General features: G+C 48.5%; 1 protein-coding gene across 1 annotated transcript in view; it reads right to left on the reverse strand.

Moving 5' to 3' along the window:
• The window catches only part of pdlim2 (PDZ and LIM domain 2 (mystique)), a 43,006-nt gene that overhangs the window by 19,113 nt on the left and 6,414 nt on the right, over positions 1–17,479 (reverse strand). Inside the window, exons 2-6 of the mRNA XM_035380136.1 lie at positions 13,252–13,389; positions 11,079–11,230; positions 5,797–5,866; positions 4,352–4,494; positions 2,973–3,042 (exon numbers count right to left, since the gene is read on the reverse strand). Coding sequence (XP_035236027.1) covers positions 2,973–3,042; positions 4,352–4,494; positions 5,797–5,866; positions 11,079–11,230; positions 13,252–13,344 — 528 coding nt within the window. The 5' untranslated portion in view covers positions 13,345–13,389. The remainder of the gene's footprint in view (positions 1–2,972; positions 3,043–4,351; positions 4,495–5,796; positions 5,867–11,078; positions 11,231–13,251; positions 13,390–17,479) is intronic.

Genomic DNA, 17,479 nt, shown 5'->3' on the forward strand with positions numbered 1-17,479 from the left:
AACCCCCACACCCCACTCCACAGCCCCCCACTAATGGAGGTCTAAATGGCGACCCAGTCACGGGTTCCCACTCTCCACGCTCTCTGGGCTGACGCCGGGTGGAAAAACCCTTTTAGCGGCTTTTTTGTGAAGCGTCGATCACCCGATACGCCGCGGAGCGGACGTCCACCCTACGGGACACAGAGGGCCCAGTCAGGAGAGCCGGGGCCTTTTCAGCGCGAACTGAGCGCCTGTGTTCCCGCGGGCCGGACCGGGACAACGCGCCGTGTGTGCGCGGGGCCCGCCGCTTCCCAGCCGCTCTTCCGCCGGGAGCGCTGAAAGGGCTCCACTCATTAAGCAGTGGGGCGGCGGGGCGGGGAGCCCCGTCTCTGACTCAAATGAGACGACCTCCAATTGAGGGAGACCCTGAGCCGGGCTCATCCAGAAGCCATGTCCTCACTTCAGAGGACCGGCTAACGTAGGAGAACACACAGCTTTTCAGTCGGGTTGGCCCAAACCCACAGGCCACTGAAGTGACAAGATGAACACCTTCACGACAAATGTAAATGAACAGTACTGTGCAATGTTGTAAGGATGGGGGAAGGAGGGCTTGAAATGACCACCCCATAACAAAAACCCAGACTCCGTTTCTGCTAATGCTCACCTCCATTCCTTTCATCACAGCTGTCTATGGTTCACCCTGGGTAACCACGTAGGGCGTAGCACTTTGTATCCCAAATATTTGCTTGAACGCAGAAAAGAGAGAAACGCCGGAGATGACACTGGAGGGGAGAGAGGGGGAAGGAATGCAGGGACACCCAACAGGGAGGTAAACAAGCACATGAGGTATTTCAGTCTCAGATGAAAAATGAGAGAAAGAGTGAATAGATCTTATAAGGGTAAAAGGGATGGAAGTTTCCTTTCCCCCTACAGAAAAAAGTTCTCAGCTCATTGAATTCCAATTACTGGCCCACCTGTCTGCACAAACACCCCAGGCATTCCAGCCGATCTCAGAGTGGGTGATCTGGCACACGCGTATATCACTCAGCATTCCTCAGACCTTACTGATAAGAGCTTCAGGACCCAGACAGCTCCTAATAGCTGCCGCACTACGTGGTTTATCTCCTGTCTTGTTGAAGTGTCTTCAAGGCAACCCGCAAATGAATATTCCACTGTGACACCTGAAGATGAACTTGTATTCTCTGGGACCTTGAGGTAATCTTCACCCCAGATCGGAACATTGACTCATGTCTACAGACAGCAGCCTGGCTAGGAACTCTGCCTCCCCGGCCTTTTCCATTAAATAAGCAGTAATTCCTGCGACTGTGGCAGCTCCATTACGGCTCTTTGGACTGTTCAGCTGGGAATGCATCAGCGTTATTGTGTTTTTGAAAGATTAGACTTCAATTGGGAAGAAAGACAAAAAGGTACCCAGACTACCCACCAGCACCTGCCTAAACTGGAATAAGTCAGAAAACACAGCCATGCAATTCTCTAGCAGAAAAGATAGATCGACAAGCAGAAAAAATGCCTACCAGAAAACACACACTTCATTAAAAAGGGAATGTTCAAAATGTTCATTAAAAAGGGATTCCAGTGTGGAAAACACTCATGTTTTCCACGCGATTGCCTCTGAGGAATTATGGGAGAGCTTGAGTGGCTGGCTGTTTTGACTGAAATGCACAGTGAACATGAACGTCGTGACATCTGAGGATAAGTGCTGACAGCGTTAGCTGCTTAGGCCAAGCAGTGAGCACCATATGCCCATGAGGAGAATAACAAGATTTGCAGCTACTTTTGATGTGCCTACATCTGTGCATGTGATTGGGGGGGGGGGGGGGGGGGGGGGCAGCTAAGGTCCTGGGAGTCCATGGGCTGCGGACTCCTTTGACATGGCGTGAAATGATGTCGGGTCCAGCACAATGTAACAAAAAGCATCTGTGTCCACTGAAGTCTCACACAGTCACTGGCTTGCCAAAACTGCCCAGACTGGCGGCACAATACTGTAAATATGTAAATTGTACAAGCCTTGAAGTGCACATGAAGTCTGGCATTTCAAATTCTGCATTATCCCAGGTGTGACATGGTAGTTTTAAAAACCTACAACATTCCGTCAGATGAACAAGCACATAATATGGAGATCGATGTCCCATCACAGGCAGCAGGCTTACAGTTCTGTTTTCCCACTCAATTTAATCTCTACAGCACTTATAAAATTCCAGGAATTCCACAGTTTTTCCTCCCCATCCATTTAAGGCCTTGTATGTTTTTCCTGTCCTGTCATCTCCCCTGTTGTGTCTTCTGGGGCATTGCTGCTGTCGACTCGAGAATTCAGGCATAGCTGAAATGTCTTGTGATGAACTTTCCCACAGCGTCCCCCCTCCTTTAGCTCGCTGAAGTCCTTCCACGGGCTTTGTCCCCATATTTTTCTGCACAAACAGCAAGTAAGCACGACCCCGAGCGCAAACCTGCCAATTACCCTCAAAACCCACACTCAACTACCAAGTACGGAGGGAGGCTGTATTAACGAGTCTCTCTCTTAACAGATCACAAAAAGGTCAAGCTCATTGTTCCCCGGTAACAATGACAATTCCCTCCCTCGCGGTAATCCTTGCACACACCGCTTCCAGCATTCACCCCAACGTAATGTCAGATCTTTGTAAAAGCAAGCCCTTTCAAAGTGACCTTTCAGAGAGCTATTCACCTCCCCTGCTCCTGTCTGAAACTGGTTGGCAGTCTGCCCATCTAACCCAGCCTTCCTGGAATCCTGTGCTTTATTTAGGCTAGTTTAGTTAGCCTTTCTTTATAAACGTGCAGGTGAGCAGCGGGAAAGCATGCACGGTGCTCGCCATCTAATGAGATGAGGCACGGCAGTGTGGTGAAGCAGAGGTGCACAGCGGTGCTCAGACCACTGCAGACGAAGGACCAGCGTCTCCACCATGTGAGGCGCAGTACCTCCAGGACTGGAGGGGCAGGTTTTGCGGGAGACTCACCTGAGAAAGAGGCCTGGAAAGACTGTAGTTGGGGCTCTTCTCCACTGGGGACCATAAATGCACCTGCACACTATAACCAGGAGAGAAGCCAAGCAAAGGGTGGAATCAACATTTCAACTTGAACACCAAGCTCACATGAGTTACTGATCGGGTCCTAATTTATGGGGAAGGATGTGCTGATCTTGGACAACAGTGTGCACTGGTCTGTGAGATTAGCTATTACAAAGCCTGCATGTTAACAAGTCATAAAGTCTCCACACTGCAGGCAATGACTTGCTTGTCCAAGAATAACCTGAACATCGAGGCTTTGTAGCTCCATCCAATTCCGTGCATCAACATAAATAACAGTTTCTTTTTGTGGCAATTTCAAACACACAATGGTGCTGTATTCAAATTTAGCCCTCTGATTCGTCCAATCACATCTCTGCTTTGATACACGAGACGATAGAGAGAGACACAAGACACGAGCATCCTCCGATTCTACTGCCCCGCTGCAAAGATCTCGGCACTCAGGACCACATAACCCTCCAGGAAAAATAACAAAACGGAATGAATCAACGCTGACGTCTGGAATGTGTCTGTGTTTTCAAAAGGTTACATCTTTATTTTCCCAGTTGAGAGCGGGGAGGGGTTGGCAGAGGAGCAGCCCCAGAGAGCGGGCCAATTCACCCGCGGTAAAGCGACGTCTGAACTGTGACCCTGCCGGGCGGCCCAGGGGAATTCCACACATCAGACAGCGCTCCGAATGTTCTGCTGCCCGGCCCTTTGTTGCTGTGCACTTAAAAAAAGGGGGAATGTGATATCCGCTGCACATCCTTTGTTACCGCTGCACGGGCCCAAAGCCGTTTTTCCCCCCACCGCTCGTTCTGGACCTGACCTCTGTGGTTCAGGTGTCCTTTTCGCTCATCGCCATTAGAGCGTCATGTGACCGAAATTCATCTGGTCAGAGAACAGTCCTGATTGCTTGACGCGTTTATCCTTTTTGACAAACGTATCTCTGTAGATCTCTGCTTTTACTGCAGGGCTACTCAACCCTGGCCCTGGAGGGCTGCAGTGGCTGCAGGCCTTGAGCTAGCCAGGCATTTAACCACATAGTTCAGCCTACCACAGTGAGGCAACTGAACCAGTGTAGCAACCCTGTCCAGGTCCAAGACTATTTACCGAAAACCTGCCGCAAATATCTGAGTCTGAAGTAAGATTTTCCTATAAGCACTAACACAGCAATTCAATATTTACTGTATAATTCTGAGTGACATCTGTGACGTCTAACAGAATGTGCTTTCACCGCAAGGGCTAAGGACCCAAGTTTAGCTACACTGAAGCTTCTTGAGAGGAGGATCAAAATGCTAATTTGCTGATCCTGACTCTGTGCAAGTTACCTCTTGGCCGTGTGCCACTCTGCCTTCCCGTCAGGGCTGGACGGAGGCTCGGGGGAATAGGGGCCAGGTGACAGAGAGGCTGGGCTGGACAGCGTGTACTCCCTGTAGTTCTGGTTTTCATCTCGGCTCACCTGCATCGCCTCCTAGAGGGTGGAATGAGAAACATCCGAAATGCACTCGATATGAAAAACAGGATCAATCGCAGAGGGAAAACAAATGTAGGCTGTTATACTAAATCCAAAGTGTATTGGCAGATGCTTTACTTTACCAGGGCCCTTTGGGATATAAAATAAAGCTTAGAAAAACAGTATAATCTAATTTCATAAATCTTCCCTTAGAGAATGATGTCTCCCTCTGGAATCCAGCTGCAAACTGATCAACTCTTAAACGTAACCATGCTGTGCTCTACAGATGATTTATTAAGACAGAAAATACGTTAAAATGCTTAGATTTGCAGACTGTGTTGAAGTAAGGTCACTGCAAAAATAGAGGCAAAAAAGAATGGTTTTCTGAAGATGACTCATAGCAAGACGTACTTGACTGATTAAAAACAGCCCTCCGGTGATTTGAGGGGGAACAATTTAGAGAAGGTTCAAACGCAACGTTCAAACGCAAAGTATGCAGCTTCTGAAACTCTGATATCCGATATCCCTTCGTACGCTGACGACTTTTCACTGTTCAACGTTATGTTGACATCCAACAAATTGCCATCTCTCAAACTACCATTGGGAGCCAAATGTATTCCAGTTGACCAATAAAATGCAGGAACCCTGTCTGATTTACACTTCAGTTCCTTCCCCCTTTCTCACTGCCACTGAGCTGCTGTCAGCATAACGGAAGCAAAGAGGAATCACGCAACAAATGTCTTTGTGTCTGCCCATCTTGACCTTCAGTAAATCTTCAATAACCAGAGGCCTCGGCTTCAGAGTAAACGAGAAGCAGACCTGAGGTCTGTAGGATAGCTCGCAGGCGATGCCCGGAGGATCAAAACAGTCCTAAAGGACACGGATCATCTAGCGAAAAGGGAAACGAATGCAGGGACTGGTCAGAGGCTGACTACAACTCTGAACAATTGTGCCATTCTGTACCTGCCTGGTCAGCGTTATTGATTTGCTCCCACAGGCTAGATATTCAAGTAGTGCCACCCACCCAATGATGTGTTTCATCTCACTCAATGTACTGCACAAATGGACAATCTCGGTCATGGTTTTACCGCATAACTAAAGAACAGAATCCCTTTATATGTCCAGTCTTCAAGCTTTTAAGTACATAAGACCTATGTATTTGAGCAACGGTCTAAGTGCTGTTCCACTGTTTATAAAGCCTGAGGGAAATTCCTATCATATAACAGTTCGTATTGCTTCCACATAGCTATTGACATAGCCTATAACTGTGCAGGGCTATTTGATCACAGGAAGTGATACTGACATCCTGGCAGGACTGACCTGGAAGCGCCCGCCCAGCTGCTCAGGAGTGCTGATCCCATTGGTCTGTCCAGGACTTGAAGGCTCAGGCCTGTGGAAGAGAGACGAGGTCATGCCCACTGGAATCAATAAAAAAAAATGACCAACTTATTTCTAGGTAAAACAAAACTGCTGACAACCTCAAAATGACGTGTAGAAATAGCAGGTAGACTCAGGTATTTTTTTTACTTTGCCATATCACTAGCACCAGCTGTCTGAAGCAGCTTGCACAGTATTCCATACAGATCTTGTTTGAAACACAGAAGGTGTGCAGGTGCAGCTCAAAAACATTTCTGCACCTGGTTCACTTTAGCTCGTCAGCTGACACGCAGCCGCACTGGAACGGTGAAAGGGCACATCCCAAACGAGAGCACTTCTCAAACAATATACTGCGGCTGGAAACCTGGAAGAGGCACATCCGTTCAGACACTGACGTCCGCCAAACCCCCCCCCCCACCCCACCCCAACTCCCAACAAATGAGCCCCGAGAAGTCCTTCCAGTACTTTTATTTTCCTGCGTCGTGATCAAAAGAGTACAAGGAAAAAAATGAAAAACAAACACTCGTCAGGGAAAACGTGAAATGGCCGCTGGGGTGATCACGGGAAAATGTGCGGGTCCCGAAACATGCTACCGAAAGTGCGGAACGACCCCCATGCTCCCGCGGGACAAGCCTGAGCTGCAAACACAGGGCCGCTTCTTCCCTGGGCTGGGGGTGGGGGGGGGGGGTGTTGGGGGGGCAGACACTTACTGCCAGGGATGGTAATGAGCCCAGCAGCCGGGGCTAAATGGTGCAGAAAAACATTTTGACCAGGTCTTGCCGAATAGTGCTCCTCCATCGGGGTGAAGCCGACCAGACAAACAGCTGGAATAAGCCAACTGGAGCCATTTAAAAGAATCCTTGGCGGAGCTCATAACTTATGGCACATGTGAAAAGGCCGGAGATTAGACCTATCGTGCCAACTGTGTATTCAGGCTAGCAGGAGATAAAGAGTGTGGAGCTGATCATCGTCAAGGATGAAGTCACATCTGGTTTTAACCAGCTCTAGACAAAAATTCTCCACAGCTTTCTCTGAGCTCGATAACAATCCTGCTATTAATATACTCAAATACTTTACATTCAAGCCTGTCAAACTGATCCCAAAACGAGTTTCTTGTTTGTCTTTGATGTAAATAGAAAAAGCCAGAGAGCTTGTTTTCCGCATCCCTGTCATTCGGCTGGAATGCGAACACTGTTTTGTTTTGTTTTCGGAACTTTTCAGCCACAAGCTTGTTTGAGAACAAGGCACTCGAAACAAGCGAACACGTTTTCGTGAGTGCCAGACAATTAAAAAGCTGTTCAAGGTTAAGACCGTGGCTTTGCGTAGGGCAGATACCCTCTGACCTTCTTTAAGGCAGCAGACTGATGGCTTGCCGGTGGGGGAACAGTGATGGGCCGTCGTAAAACTCGGGGAGGTGAAAGTGATCTGTTCACCTTAGTCTGAATCGCACACGGAAAGCAGACATAAATAAGGCAACGCAGAACAGCTCCTATCTTCTCACCGCACAAGGCATTTTAAGAGCTGTCGGGTACAAGATTTAAGGCACAGCTGTCAAAGTTTGTTTCAAACTAGCCTGTAGTCAACATGTGTGACCTGCCTATCACATATTTTTGAGATTTCAGGGATGATTTTGACTTAGGCCAGCTAAAATCAATGATCAGAACTCCTTTCAGCACATACTTCTCTGCCAAATGGAGTTAAAACAACAGAATGCCATTCCTTCATGCCATTGGCCAAGCAAAATGCCACATGCCCATATTTGGTTCTGAGCTGGCAATAATCAAGTTTTACAATCTTTGTAAATGGGTTTGGATTCAAATCGCAACTGAATGAAATCTGAACTTCCTTCCATTGTTAAAGATGAATTAACATTCCGTGACGTTGCCAGCTGCTTCCTTTCATGCCACAACTCACAAGCCAAGCGCACCAAACATGAGTGGGAGGAAGACAGTTCATGTGCAGCTTTAGCAAGAAGACCGCAAGCACCTGACTGACCATTGGGGGTTGCTAGAAAGTGATAAGAAGTGGATCCCTTCCCTAACCCCTCCCTAACCTTGGGGGAGACTACCACTGCTAATGCATTGCCCTAGGGCGCACCATCGGATTTTGGTCTTTCCTTTATTTTGAATACTTATTATGGAAATGATTCAATTACAGAACATGAAGTTTAGTATATTATGTATTTGTCCATTTCTGTTTATTAATTTCCACCTACCACCATTCCCCTTCCTCTAATAACAGTATCAACAGCTTATAACTTCAAAAGCGTGGAGGGTATGTGCGCAGTGTGCAGAGGGCGTGCCAATTTTTCACTCAAAAATCACAAGGGAGAATACAACAGATTGTTATTTTAGTGACAGTTATGCAGGAAACGTATTGCATTTTTTTACTGTCCCGTCGAAGGCTGAAGTTGTTCAGTGACATCATCTTGAAGAAATCAGATAGGGACAGCAGAGCTGTAACCACTGTGACATCATCGTTGGGGGGGGGGGGGGCACAATAGACAATGGATGCCCCACAAGCTGTTGGGACAATGCGGGTCTCTCTGGTGTTCTAAGTGTCCTCTGGAGCATGCAAATTACACAATGCCCAATCTGCAGCACGTAAACATGGAAACTATTGTCTTCCTGTATGCTCTGCATAACTTCCTATTGAAGAATAAATGCCAGCAACTGAACCAGTTAGATGCCTATCCTGCCACACTGGCAACAACACAATTGCATGGCATTGGATTTATGGTCCTCATCTTCCCTTTAAAACAGGCCTCGGTGTTCAGCCCCGATGGCGAAGATCAGGACTGGTTTGACTCTGTTCTCAGGCACAGCCCTTCCCACACCCGAATATTCCAGGGAGAGGCGCCACCGTCAGTCTCAGCCCAGAGGCTGCCCAACTGTGGAGACTTGTCTGACACCTCCAGGGCAGCTGGGGGGAAATTGGCGAACACCTCTTTTAATTAGCACGGCTGTGTCGCTGTCGAGAAGCTCCTTCTCGTATGGGACGTAGCCCTGTCTCAGCCAGACGGCCTACCCCGCACCTGAGTGTACAGTCAACAGAGTATTAATGAAGAGTGAGCCCGGGGGATTTCAGCGGCTGCAGCCCGCAGGCTGTAAACTGCAGCTGAGCAGGGCAAAGACATATCGCTGCAGGAACCCAGACGAGTCCCACCGAGTACTGCATTACAATAGTTTTGATCATGGAGGGTAGCCCCCCCACCCCCCCACCCCCTTATTGCTCAATAGAGACTCCTCTGGTCGATCAGGTACCTGCAGTCTGCCTGTGGCAGCTGAACTAAACCGGTTATCCCACCCTTCGGTGCATTAAGTGCAGCAGCTCAGGACTTAAAATGAGCTGTATGCGTCCGAGACGGAGCATGCTAGTATTGCACCTTCCCGTAATGACAGAAGGCGTTACAGCCAAGGGTCGGGGGCTAATCCACCGATCATGGCGCTTCACTTGCAGCTAATTGAGAGGCTAATCCATCAGAACACCAGAGTCTCTGAATAAACCAGAAAATCTGGCAAACTATTCCATCCTTTTCTATGCGTGTGTGGATTCCCACACATACAGAACAGAAGGATCTGCTATCAGATGGATCAGTGGGGTATCATTTACTCTGGGCTCTGAACCAGGGCAAATGTGCAGGGCACCAATCAGGAGGGAAACGTTGCCGGAAGTCTTAGACAAGGGCGCTACTCTTCTCAGCCTGCTAGACCGTGTAGAAGTCACAGCTTGTTTTCTCAGTGAGAATAGTTTGGGGGGGGGGGGGGATGATGACATATGGCCAATGACACACGTCCGATGCGCTTTGACCAGCTGCTAACTGATGTGCGTTAAGAGACTGCAGTGGGAATCAATCTTCGTAATTTGAACCTTGGACCACTTGAGCAACAAAGCACCCATTAAAATTATTTATCGTCCTGTGGGTCGGCATCGGCTGGTCTGAAGCTTTCTTTTCCGCGCGTGAGCAGGCTCAGGTTACCCTAAGCATGGCCGGACTGGGGAGACTGTGGTTGGAAACACTGGGTGCCAATGAGCAATCTGCAATTCGCACTGTCACCTTTCAGTAATGAGAATCCATTTTATCACTTAGTTTAGATAGTATTCGTAAGAGGACAAGCATGCAAACTGGAATGTATGGGAGAGATACATTATAACATGTAATCTTCAGTTTGAATCTGCCTAAAGCAGACATAAGTAAGCACACCATCCCTAGACTCCAACCCACACACACACACACACACACACAGACATAAACACGCGCGCACGCACACACACACACAGCAGTGCAAACTCTATAATTGCACAAAGCTGCCCAGCAGCACCACAGAGTGCCATATTGTCCGGGAGGGGGAGAGACAGTGTTGTTTCTGGCTGGGTGGAAGACGTGAGGTCAGTGAGGAAAAATCCACTCATACGGACCTGCTGCACTGTGTGTGTGTGTGTGTGCGTGCGTGCGTGCGTGTGTACACGCAGATCTGACACACAGAAGGAGCGCACAGTATGTATTTTTGTGATAGCAGTGAGTCACTGAGCAGGGGAATTTACAAGTATATGGTGGAATAACTGTGACATGTGATGTTATGACACCAAAGGATCTTTTCTAAAACAAACAGCCACCGTTCACTGAGGCTACCGGTGTGCCAACCCGTTCCCATAAAATCTTCGAAAGGAACCAAGTGAGAAGAACTGCCAGGAAAAGTAAATATGGCACAGTTCAATAATGCTGATCAAAAAAGAGCTCTCAAAAGCCAGAGACTAAATTCAATTTGCCGGGACCTATTTGGAAGCACAAGTAAATGTAAGAGGAAGATGAGCGGGAAGTCTGAAGGAAGCAGTAACTGTTTTCGGAGCTGGCGCAGCGGGGGAGCGGAGCGGGGCCGGGGAGGAGGGCGGCGGGTCCTCTGGAAGGGCGCCAGATGCCACTGCGCTCATTATCTCTGCCGGAGACACAGGCTTGTAAATAAAGAGCGGGAGAGTGCCAGCAGACTGGCGCAGTGGCGGTGCCCGCGGCGAGCGGGCAGGGGGTACAGGCCGCACCAGTGGGAACCGGAGAAGGGTCAGAGGGGTTGCCAGGAGAGGCTGGTATTTAAAACCCAACCATTTAATACATTCCTCCTAACTCTCTGCCAAGGGTTATATTACCTCATATTCACACTATTCAGACCTCTGAGACTACTGTTCCCATACTGCCCTGCTCTGGCTCTTTCTGGCCATCCCTTTCTCACCTGTCCACCAGCAGCTGTAGCTGTGTCTTGGAGTTCTTGATCTTGTTCTGCGCCTCCACGTTCAGCATGTCCGCCGTGTTCTCCCCGTTGATCTCCACGATGACATCACCGGGCTGCAGGCTGGCCTGCGCGGCTTTACTGCCCCCATTCACCTAGGGGTACACACACACGGACACATGCATGCACATGCACACACACACACACACACGCACGCGCACACACACACACACACGCACACACACACACACACACACACACACGCACGCGCAAGCATACACGGGAAACAAAAAATCTGTTAGAGAAGTGGACGGTGGTCCCGAGGGGCTGCTGGAGAATGGGAAGATATCAAACACCCAAAGCCAACGTGACGACACGCAAAAACGGGACCCTGCTGCCAGCCCTGGTTGTCCAGGCAAGGGACTGGCAGCTCCGGCATTATCCTGCCTTTAGCCATTCAATTCAACCGATTCATTCGATTCCACATCCAAATAACAGCTTCAGCACAGGGGCGGGACAAAGACCAGCTGACCGCACGCCAGCAAACGGACTGGCCCCTGGAGATCAATGCCATGTCCACAGTGACCTACTGCAGTTAGCGGCTGTCTGGAACGGACACTGAAGGGCCCTCATTGAACAGGGAGCCTCCTCCTCAGGCTAACCACATAACAAGGGCAGCGGCCCACAACGACCAGCCTGTTCAAGCCTGGCTGCAGCAGACCTCTAAACAAACACACATTCGCACACAAGCGCACAAGACAAAAAAGCACACAGTGTCCACGGTCTGGTCTTCTTTATGAGACTTAGCAGACTTAGAGCCAATAAGCTGTGGCACAATTAAACTAAGGAAAGGGCCAGGCAAAGCGTGCAACCAAAGAGCCCGGAGAGGGACAAAGACCAGACCAATGAGCTCACACGGTGGTGTGCCCCAAACCCGCCTGCCCGAAATGGCACAGCCAACAAGTATACCAGGATACCCCCCCATCTTTCACCACAAGCAAGAGGGCAGAGGTGCCATGTTTGTGGGTCTATTCGAGTGGCAATTAAGCGTTGCTGTGGCAACCCACAATGGTGCGTGCCTTTTTCAATCAGAGCATGTCTCACTTCACAAAAACTAAAGGCCGTTTTTTTTTTTTTTGCCAGGGGCTCTGGTACGCAAAAACGGGGGCTGCTGCCCTTTCAGGCAGACTCGGAAAGAGGGCACCGGCTTTTCGGTGCCAAGCTGCGCCCACTTCAGACTGTGCAAACCCGATGGTACAACCGCATGCCCAGGCAGCAAAGCCGAGAGGGCCGGCTTGGCGTGGGGCACCACAGTTCAACATCTGCTTTCACCACCGCGCTCAATTATGAGGGCTCTCTCTCTCAGGGAGGGAATGTCACGGGATTCCTGCGGCCCTCTGCGTGCGCTTGTCAGCGAGACGCCGCTACCGAACGGCCTCAAATGAAACCCCGCGACCCGCGGTCAGGACCTCTGGCTGTTGACACGCCAAGGGTCAGCTGTGCTTTTTTAAGCAAGGCAGGGTCGGGGGCAGGGCAGGACACTATTCTCTGCGGCATAATGACTTTAAGACATTTACAAAAGGCGTGCATGACTCAGAGCTGACAGCCGGATCGGTTTGTTCAGAACTGTAATTCTGGACTCCCGAGGCAGTCGAGCGCCGCCGCGGCGCGCGGGGAAAGGCCGGGGCGTGTGCGCGCTGGCATCCGGACAGACCCGGCCCAACCTCTGGCGCAAGGGGCGGCCTGCCCTCGGATTCCTGAGCTTGTTTACGGACGGGCTCCCGCACGCACTGACTCAGGGCTCCATCTTCCTGTTTCTCCGCCGTCGCCGCCGCGGCTCGGAAAAACACACATCGAAAGAAAACAATGGCCCCCCGCGCTCGGAACCTCCGTCCCCCGCGAACGTAATCAGCGATTTCCTCCTGAAGGAGCGAGCTTGCTCCCACAGGACCCAGAGCCGTAGCCAGGGAAACAGGTAGCGGCTGGGAGACACAAACAGACGCAGTGTCTGAGGATACAGTTGGATGCCGACGCCGTTTCTTACGCCTGTTAAATTACACGTTATGCCGCCATTAATATTACATTATGGTTCTGCCCATTCATTAAAGCGCTACACTTCTCCGGGCTTGCGCTCCGGGCTAGCCAACAGTGCTAAGGGTTGAAAAAGAGCCATTACCTTGGAAACTGTAATTGCCTTCTTGAAGTCCCTCCCTCCGGATATTCTGAAGCCCCAGGGAGACGGGCCGCTCAGGTTCACTGTAAATGACATGGTGTGACCACAGCCAGTGCACACTGCTTTATGAGGCCTGTGTACCTGTGGGAGACAGAAATAGAGAAAGAGAGAGTGTGAGTGGGTGGGTGGGTGTGTGTGTGTGTGTGCGTGTGTGTGACGGAGTTGAACTCAGGTGAGTAAGGCAATTACTATCACCTGCCCTGCCTCTTGCCTTTGTCTTCAGCTGCATGACTGATGCTCTAAACTCTCGGTCACAGCCAGCCATTTTGTAAATAGCCACATCAAAATGGAATGGAAGGAATTTGAAACCCAGAGGCAGGACTGGTATTGCTGAATTGCTGCTTGTGAACACAAAGCTTTCATGAGTTCCAAATGTCCTTCAGACAAAGCAGAGATTAAACTAAACTCAACTGACACAATAGAGAACATGACATTCTCAGCTGTTATTGTGAGGAAAGATTCCAGAGTCCAACCAACTTTTCTGCTCTTCTGCTGCAGTAACATCTCACTCTAAGATGAGACAAGACCCATGACGCCATACGTTTCCCACTACCAAGATCTGTGAATGCACAGACCACAGTAGTGCCAAGCGTAGCTTCCCTCCTCAGCCCATGTGTTAGTGCTCACACACTGGTGTTCCAGCTCTGTTGTGATGCACTCTGCACTGTGGAGGGGGATGGGAGCAGACACACACAGGCCCCACCACAGGGCACAGAGCTTCCTCACACTGCTCTGGGTCCCTGGTGAGCTCACAGCAGTCCCCCAGTTCAGTTTAATGAGCTTATTCATGCATTAACGAGAACACAGGTGAAAGGAGAAGCCGCCCAACGTCTTTGCGGATTTCACAATACTGGAAGACAAATGAACAACAAAAAAGATAAGGCCTTCGCAGGCACCTTTACTTCAAGCTCAGCTAAATTACTGGAGATCCGATGTTTTTTCTCCAGTTGATAAGAGAATGTCTTGGAAACCGGGAGAGTTGCACAACTCCAGGTGCTGAAGGAGCGAGGTTGTAAGGTTGTAAAGTTCAACTGTTGCCGAAATCCTCTTCGGCGGTGCGTGCTCGTACACGTCATCACGTGACAGCTCCGCACTGGTCCAGAGGCAGACCTACCCGCTCATAACTGATCCACTGCCAAGATCTTGCTCGTAGGAAACATCTGAACATAGCCACTGTTTTATTACGCCTTCATGATCTTATTGGGTGGTACTCACTTAAACTGGTCAGGAATGCAGGCAGTATTGATGGTAGCAGTTCAATGTCTGAACCTTGGTACATCACATGACTATACGCCTCATCTTATCAGTAATGCTTGCATTGTTTCTCGACAAAAAAAAAATGGATTCATCATCACATTAGTATATGCTGACGAGCATAATATTTTTCGACCATTTCATATCACTATATTTTCATACTTATGGTTTTTCTGTAGGAGACAGAGCAACAAAGAACTTAAAATAGTCAAAATAAACTCTGTTATGGCAATGGAGCCCTGGTTCAGATCTGTGAGTCTTGGATCCCAAACATATGATCTGGCCATCTTAGCAAAACCGCAACACAGCTGCAGTATGTCACTGTAGCTCCCAGGAATGAGAAGAGACTCTCTATCATAAGTCAGGAAATAAAACACGGGTCAACAATGACAACAAATGACTGGGTTTATGGACTCTGGGTGGTTCATTTGATACTTAATGAACTCAGTGCAGAATTGTGAGTGAGCACTCAAGTACCCATTATAGAAGATTACATGGCCCCCTCATAGCCAAGAGGGCAATTAATTCCCTTAGCAAGGGTCACTGGTCATTAGCTTAGTGAACTCACTGTATCTCATGCTGGGTGCTGCAGAGAGAAGGCCAGGTCTGAAACCCTAAAGTAGGCCCACCCCCTTGTTTCTTTTTTTGCCCCAGACCAAGATATAAAAAGCCAGCTTCTTCTCAGTCCAATAACGTAATAAAACACATAAAAACTTAATCCAACCAAAGTCCATCAAGATTAGACCATGATCCCACCGCCAATCAGGAACATGGCAGGCCTCTGGCCATGGCGGGAACTGAGGCATCTGTTCGCGCATTCCTCGAGTGCTTGAGAGGAGGGACGCGAAACATACCCGGTCATTAGCAGATTTGGGCAATTAGTGAGATTATGAGGCTTGGCATCATTAGGAGCTCTTAATTGCTGAGGCCATGTGAAACGGTCGAGCGCTGCGCTGATGTGCCTCGCTTAACCGCAGGGAACAACTGCCCCAGTGTCCCGGGCCCTGAATACTCCAATTAGTACAGCACAACAATCGCCAAAGGAGCATCTTCGCCATTTAACCCCAGGACTTACCAAGAAGGATCTCAGATCAGTTCACATTCAAAGTCATGTTCAAGCAATAAATGGTCCCTGTCTTTTCTTTAAGGCAAAATATATACTGAATAATAAATGTCTGAATACCTTTGTTAAAAAGCCTACCTCATGAAATCTCATTGTATTTATGCTGCCTTGAGTGTTAAATATTTAAAGGAAGACTTATATATTAAAAGGTTCAATGTTAGAGTTCCTGTGTATTTCTGATACACTACATTTCCAGAAGTAAGTGGACACCCCTTCTAATTAATAGTTTCGGCAATTTCAGCCACATCAATTGATGACGGGTGCATAAAATCAAGCACACAGTCATGCAATGTCCACTGACAAACACAGGCAGTAGAATGGGTCGTACTGAAGAGCTCAGTGACTTTCAACGTGGCACTGTCATAGGATACCACCTTTCCAACAAGTCAGTTTGTCAAAGTTCTGCCCTGCTAGAGCTGCCCCAGTCAACTGTAAAATAACAGCTGTTATTTTGAGGTGGAAACATATAGGAGCAACAACAGCTCAGCCATAACGTGGTAGGCCACACAGGCTCACAGAAATAGACTGCCAAGTGCTATAGTGTGTAATGCATAAAAATCATCTGTCCTCGCTTGTAACACTCACTACAAAGTTCCAAACCACCTCTGGAAACAATGTCAGCGCAAGAACTGTTTGTCACAAGCTTCATGAAATGGATTTCCATGGCCAATCAGCCATACAACAAGCCTAAGATCACCATGCGCAATGCTAAGCATCAGCTGGAGTGCTGTAAAGCACACCGCCATTGGACTCTGGAACAGTGGAAATGCATTCTCTAAAGTGATGAATCACGTTTCACTATCTGGCAGTCTGACGGACTAATCTAAGTTTGGCAGTATGCATAGTGCCAATTTTATAGGCCCAAAGAGTGCCAAGTGTAAAGATTGGTGGAGATGGAATAACGGTCTGGGGCTATTTTTCATGGTTTGGGCTAGACCCCTTAGTTCCAGTAAAGGGAAATCTTAATGCTACAGCATTCAATGACATTCTAGAGAATTGTGCGCTTTCAACTTTGTGGCAACAGTTGGGGGAAGGCCCTTTTCTGTTTCAGCATGATGATGCCCCTGTGCACAAAGCAAGGTCCATAAAGAAACTGTTTGTTGAGTTTGGTGTGGAAGAACTTGACTGGCCAGCACAGCGCCCTGACCTCCACCCCATCAAACACCTTTGGAATGAACTGGAATGTCGACTGCAAGCTAGGCCTTAAGCCCAACATCAGTGCCCAACCTCACGAATGCTTGTGGGCTGAATGGAAGTGAATCCCCGCAGCCATGTTGCAAAATCAACTGGAAAGCCTTCCCAGAAGAGTGGAGGCTGTTACAGCAACAGTGGGGAGTTCAACTCCATATTAATGACCATGGTTTTAGAATGAGATGTTCAACAGTACATATTGGTGTGATGTTCAGGTGTTCACAAACTACATTTCCAAAAGTATTTTAAAAAGCCAAAGTGTCAGACAATAACATGAGAGCTTCTTCTCAACTTCAAAAAATATTCTAAATGAGGGGATTTCTTATTATTCCATCAAAATGTTTTGTCTGCACAATAGCTAAAAAAAATCCATTACTGACAACAATTGAAATGTACATTTTATTACACAGGCCTACATCAAGTTTTATGTTTGCACTGCTTTACAGTGTTTCAGGCTGACTCACTGCAAATTATATGAATTACACGACAGATTCAGGCTTAATGGAACAGGTAAACCTGTCAGGTGTTGACAGTTGTTCTTCAAGTGTGGTTTCTACGCGGCTGAAGGTTGTGCCGATGTTGCCAGGCAGCGACTGAAACACT

The sequence above is a fragment of the Anguilla anguilla genome, chromosome 10 (assembly GCF_013347855.1).
Source record: "Anguilla anguilla isolate fAngAng1 chromosome 10, fAngAng1.pri, whole genome shotgun sequence".
NCBI lineage: Eukaryota > Metazoa > Chordata > Actinopteri > Anguilliformes > Anguillidae > Anguilla > Anguilla anguilla.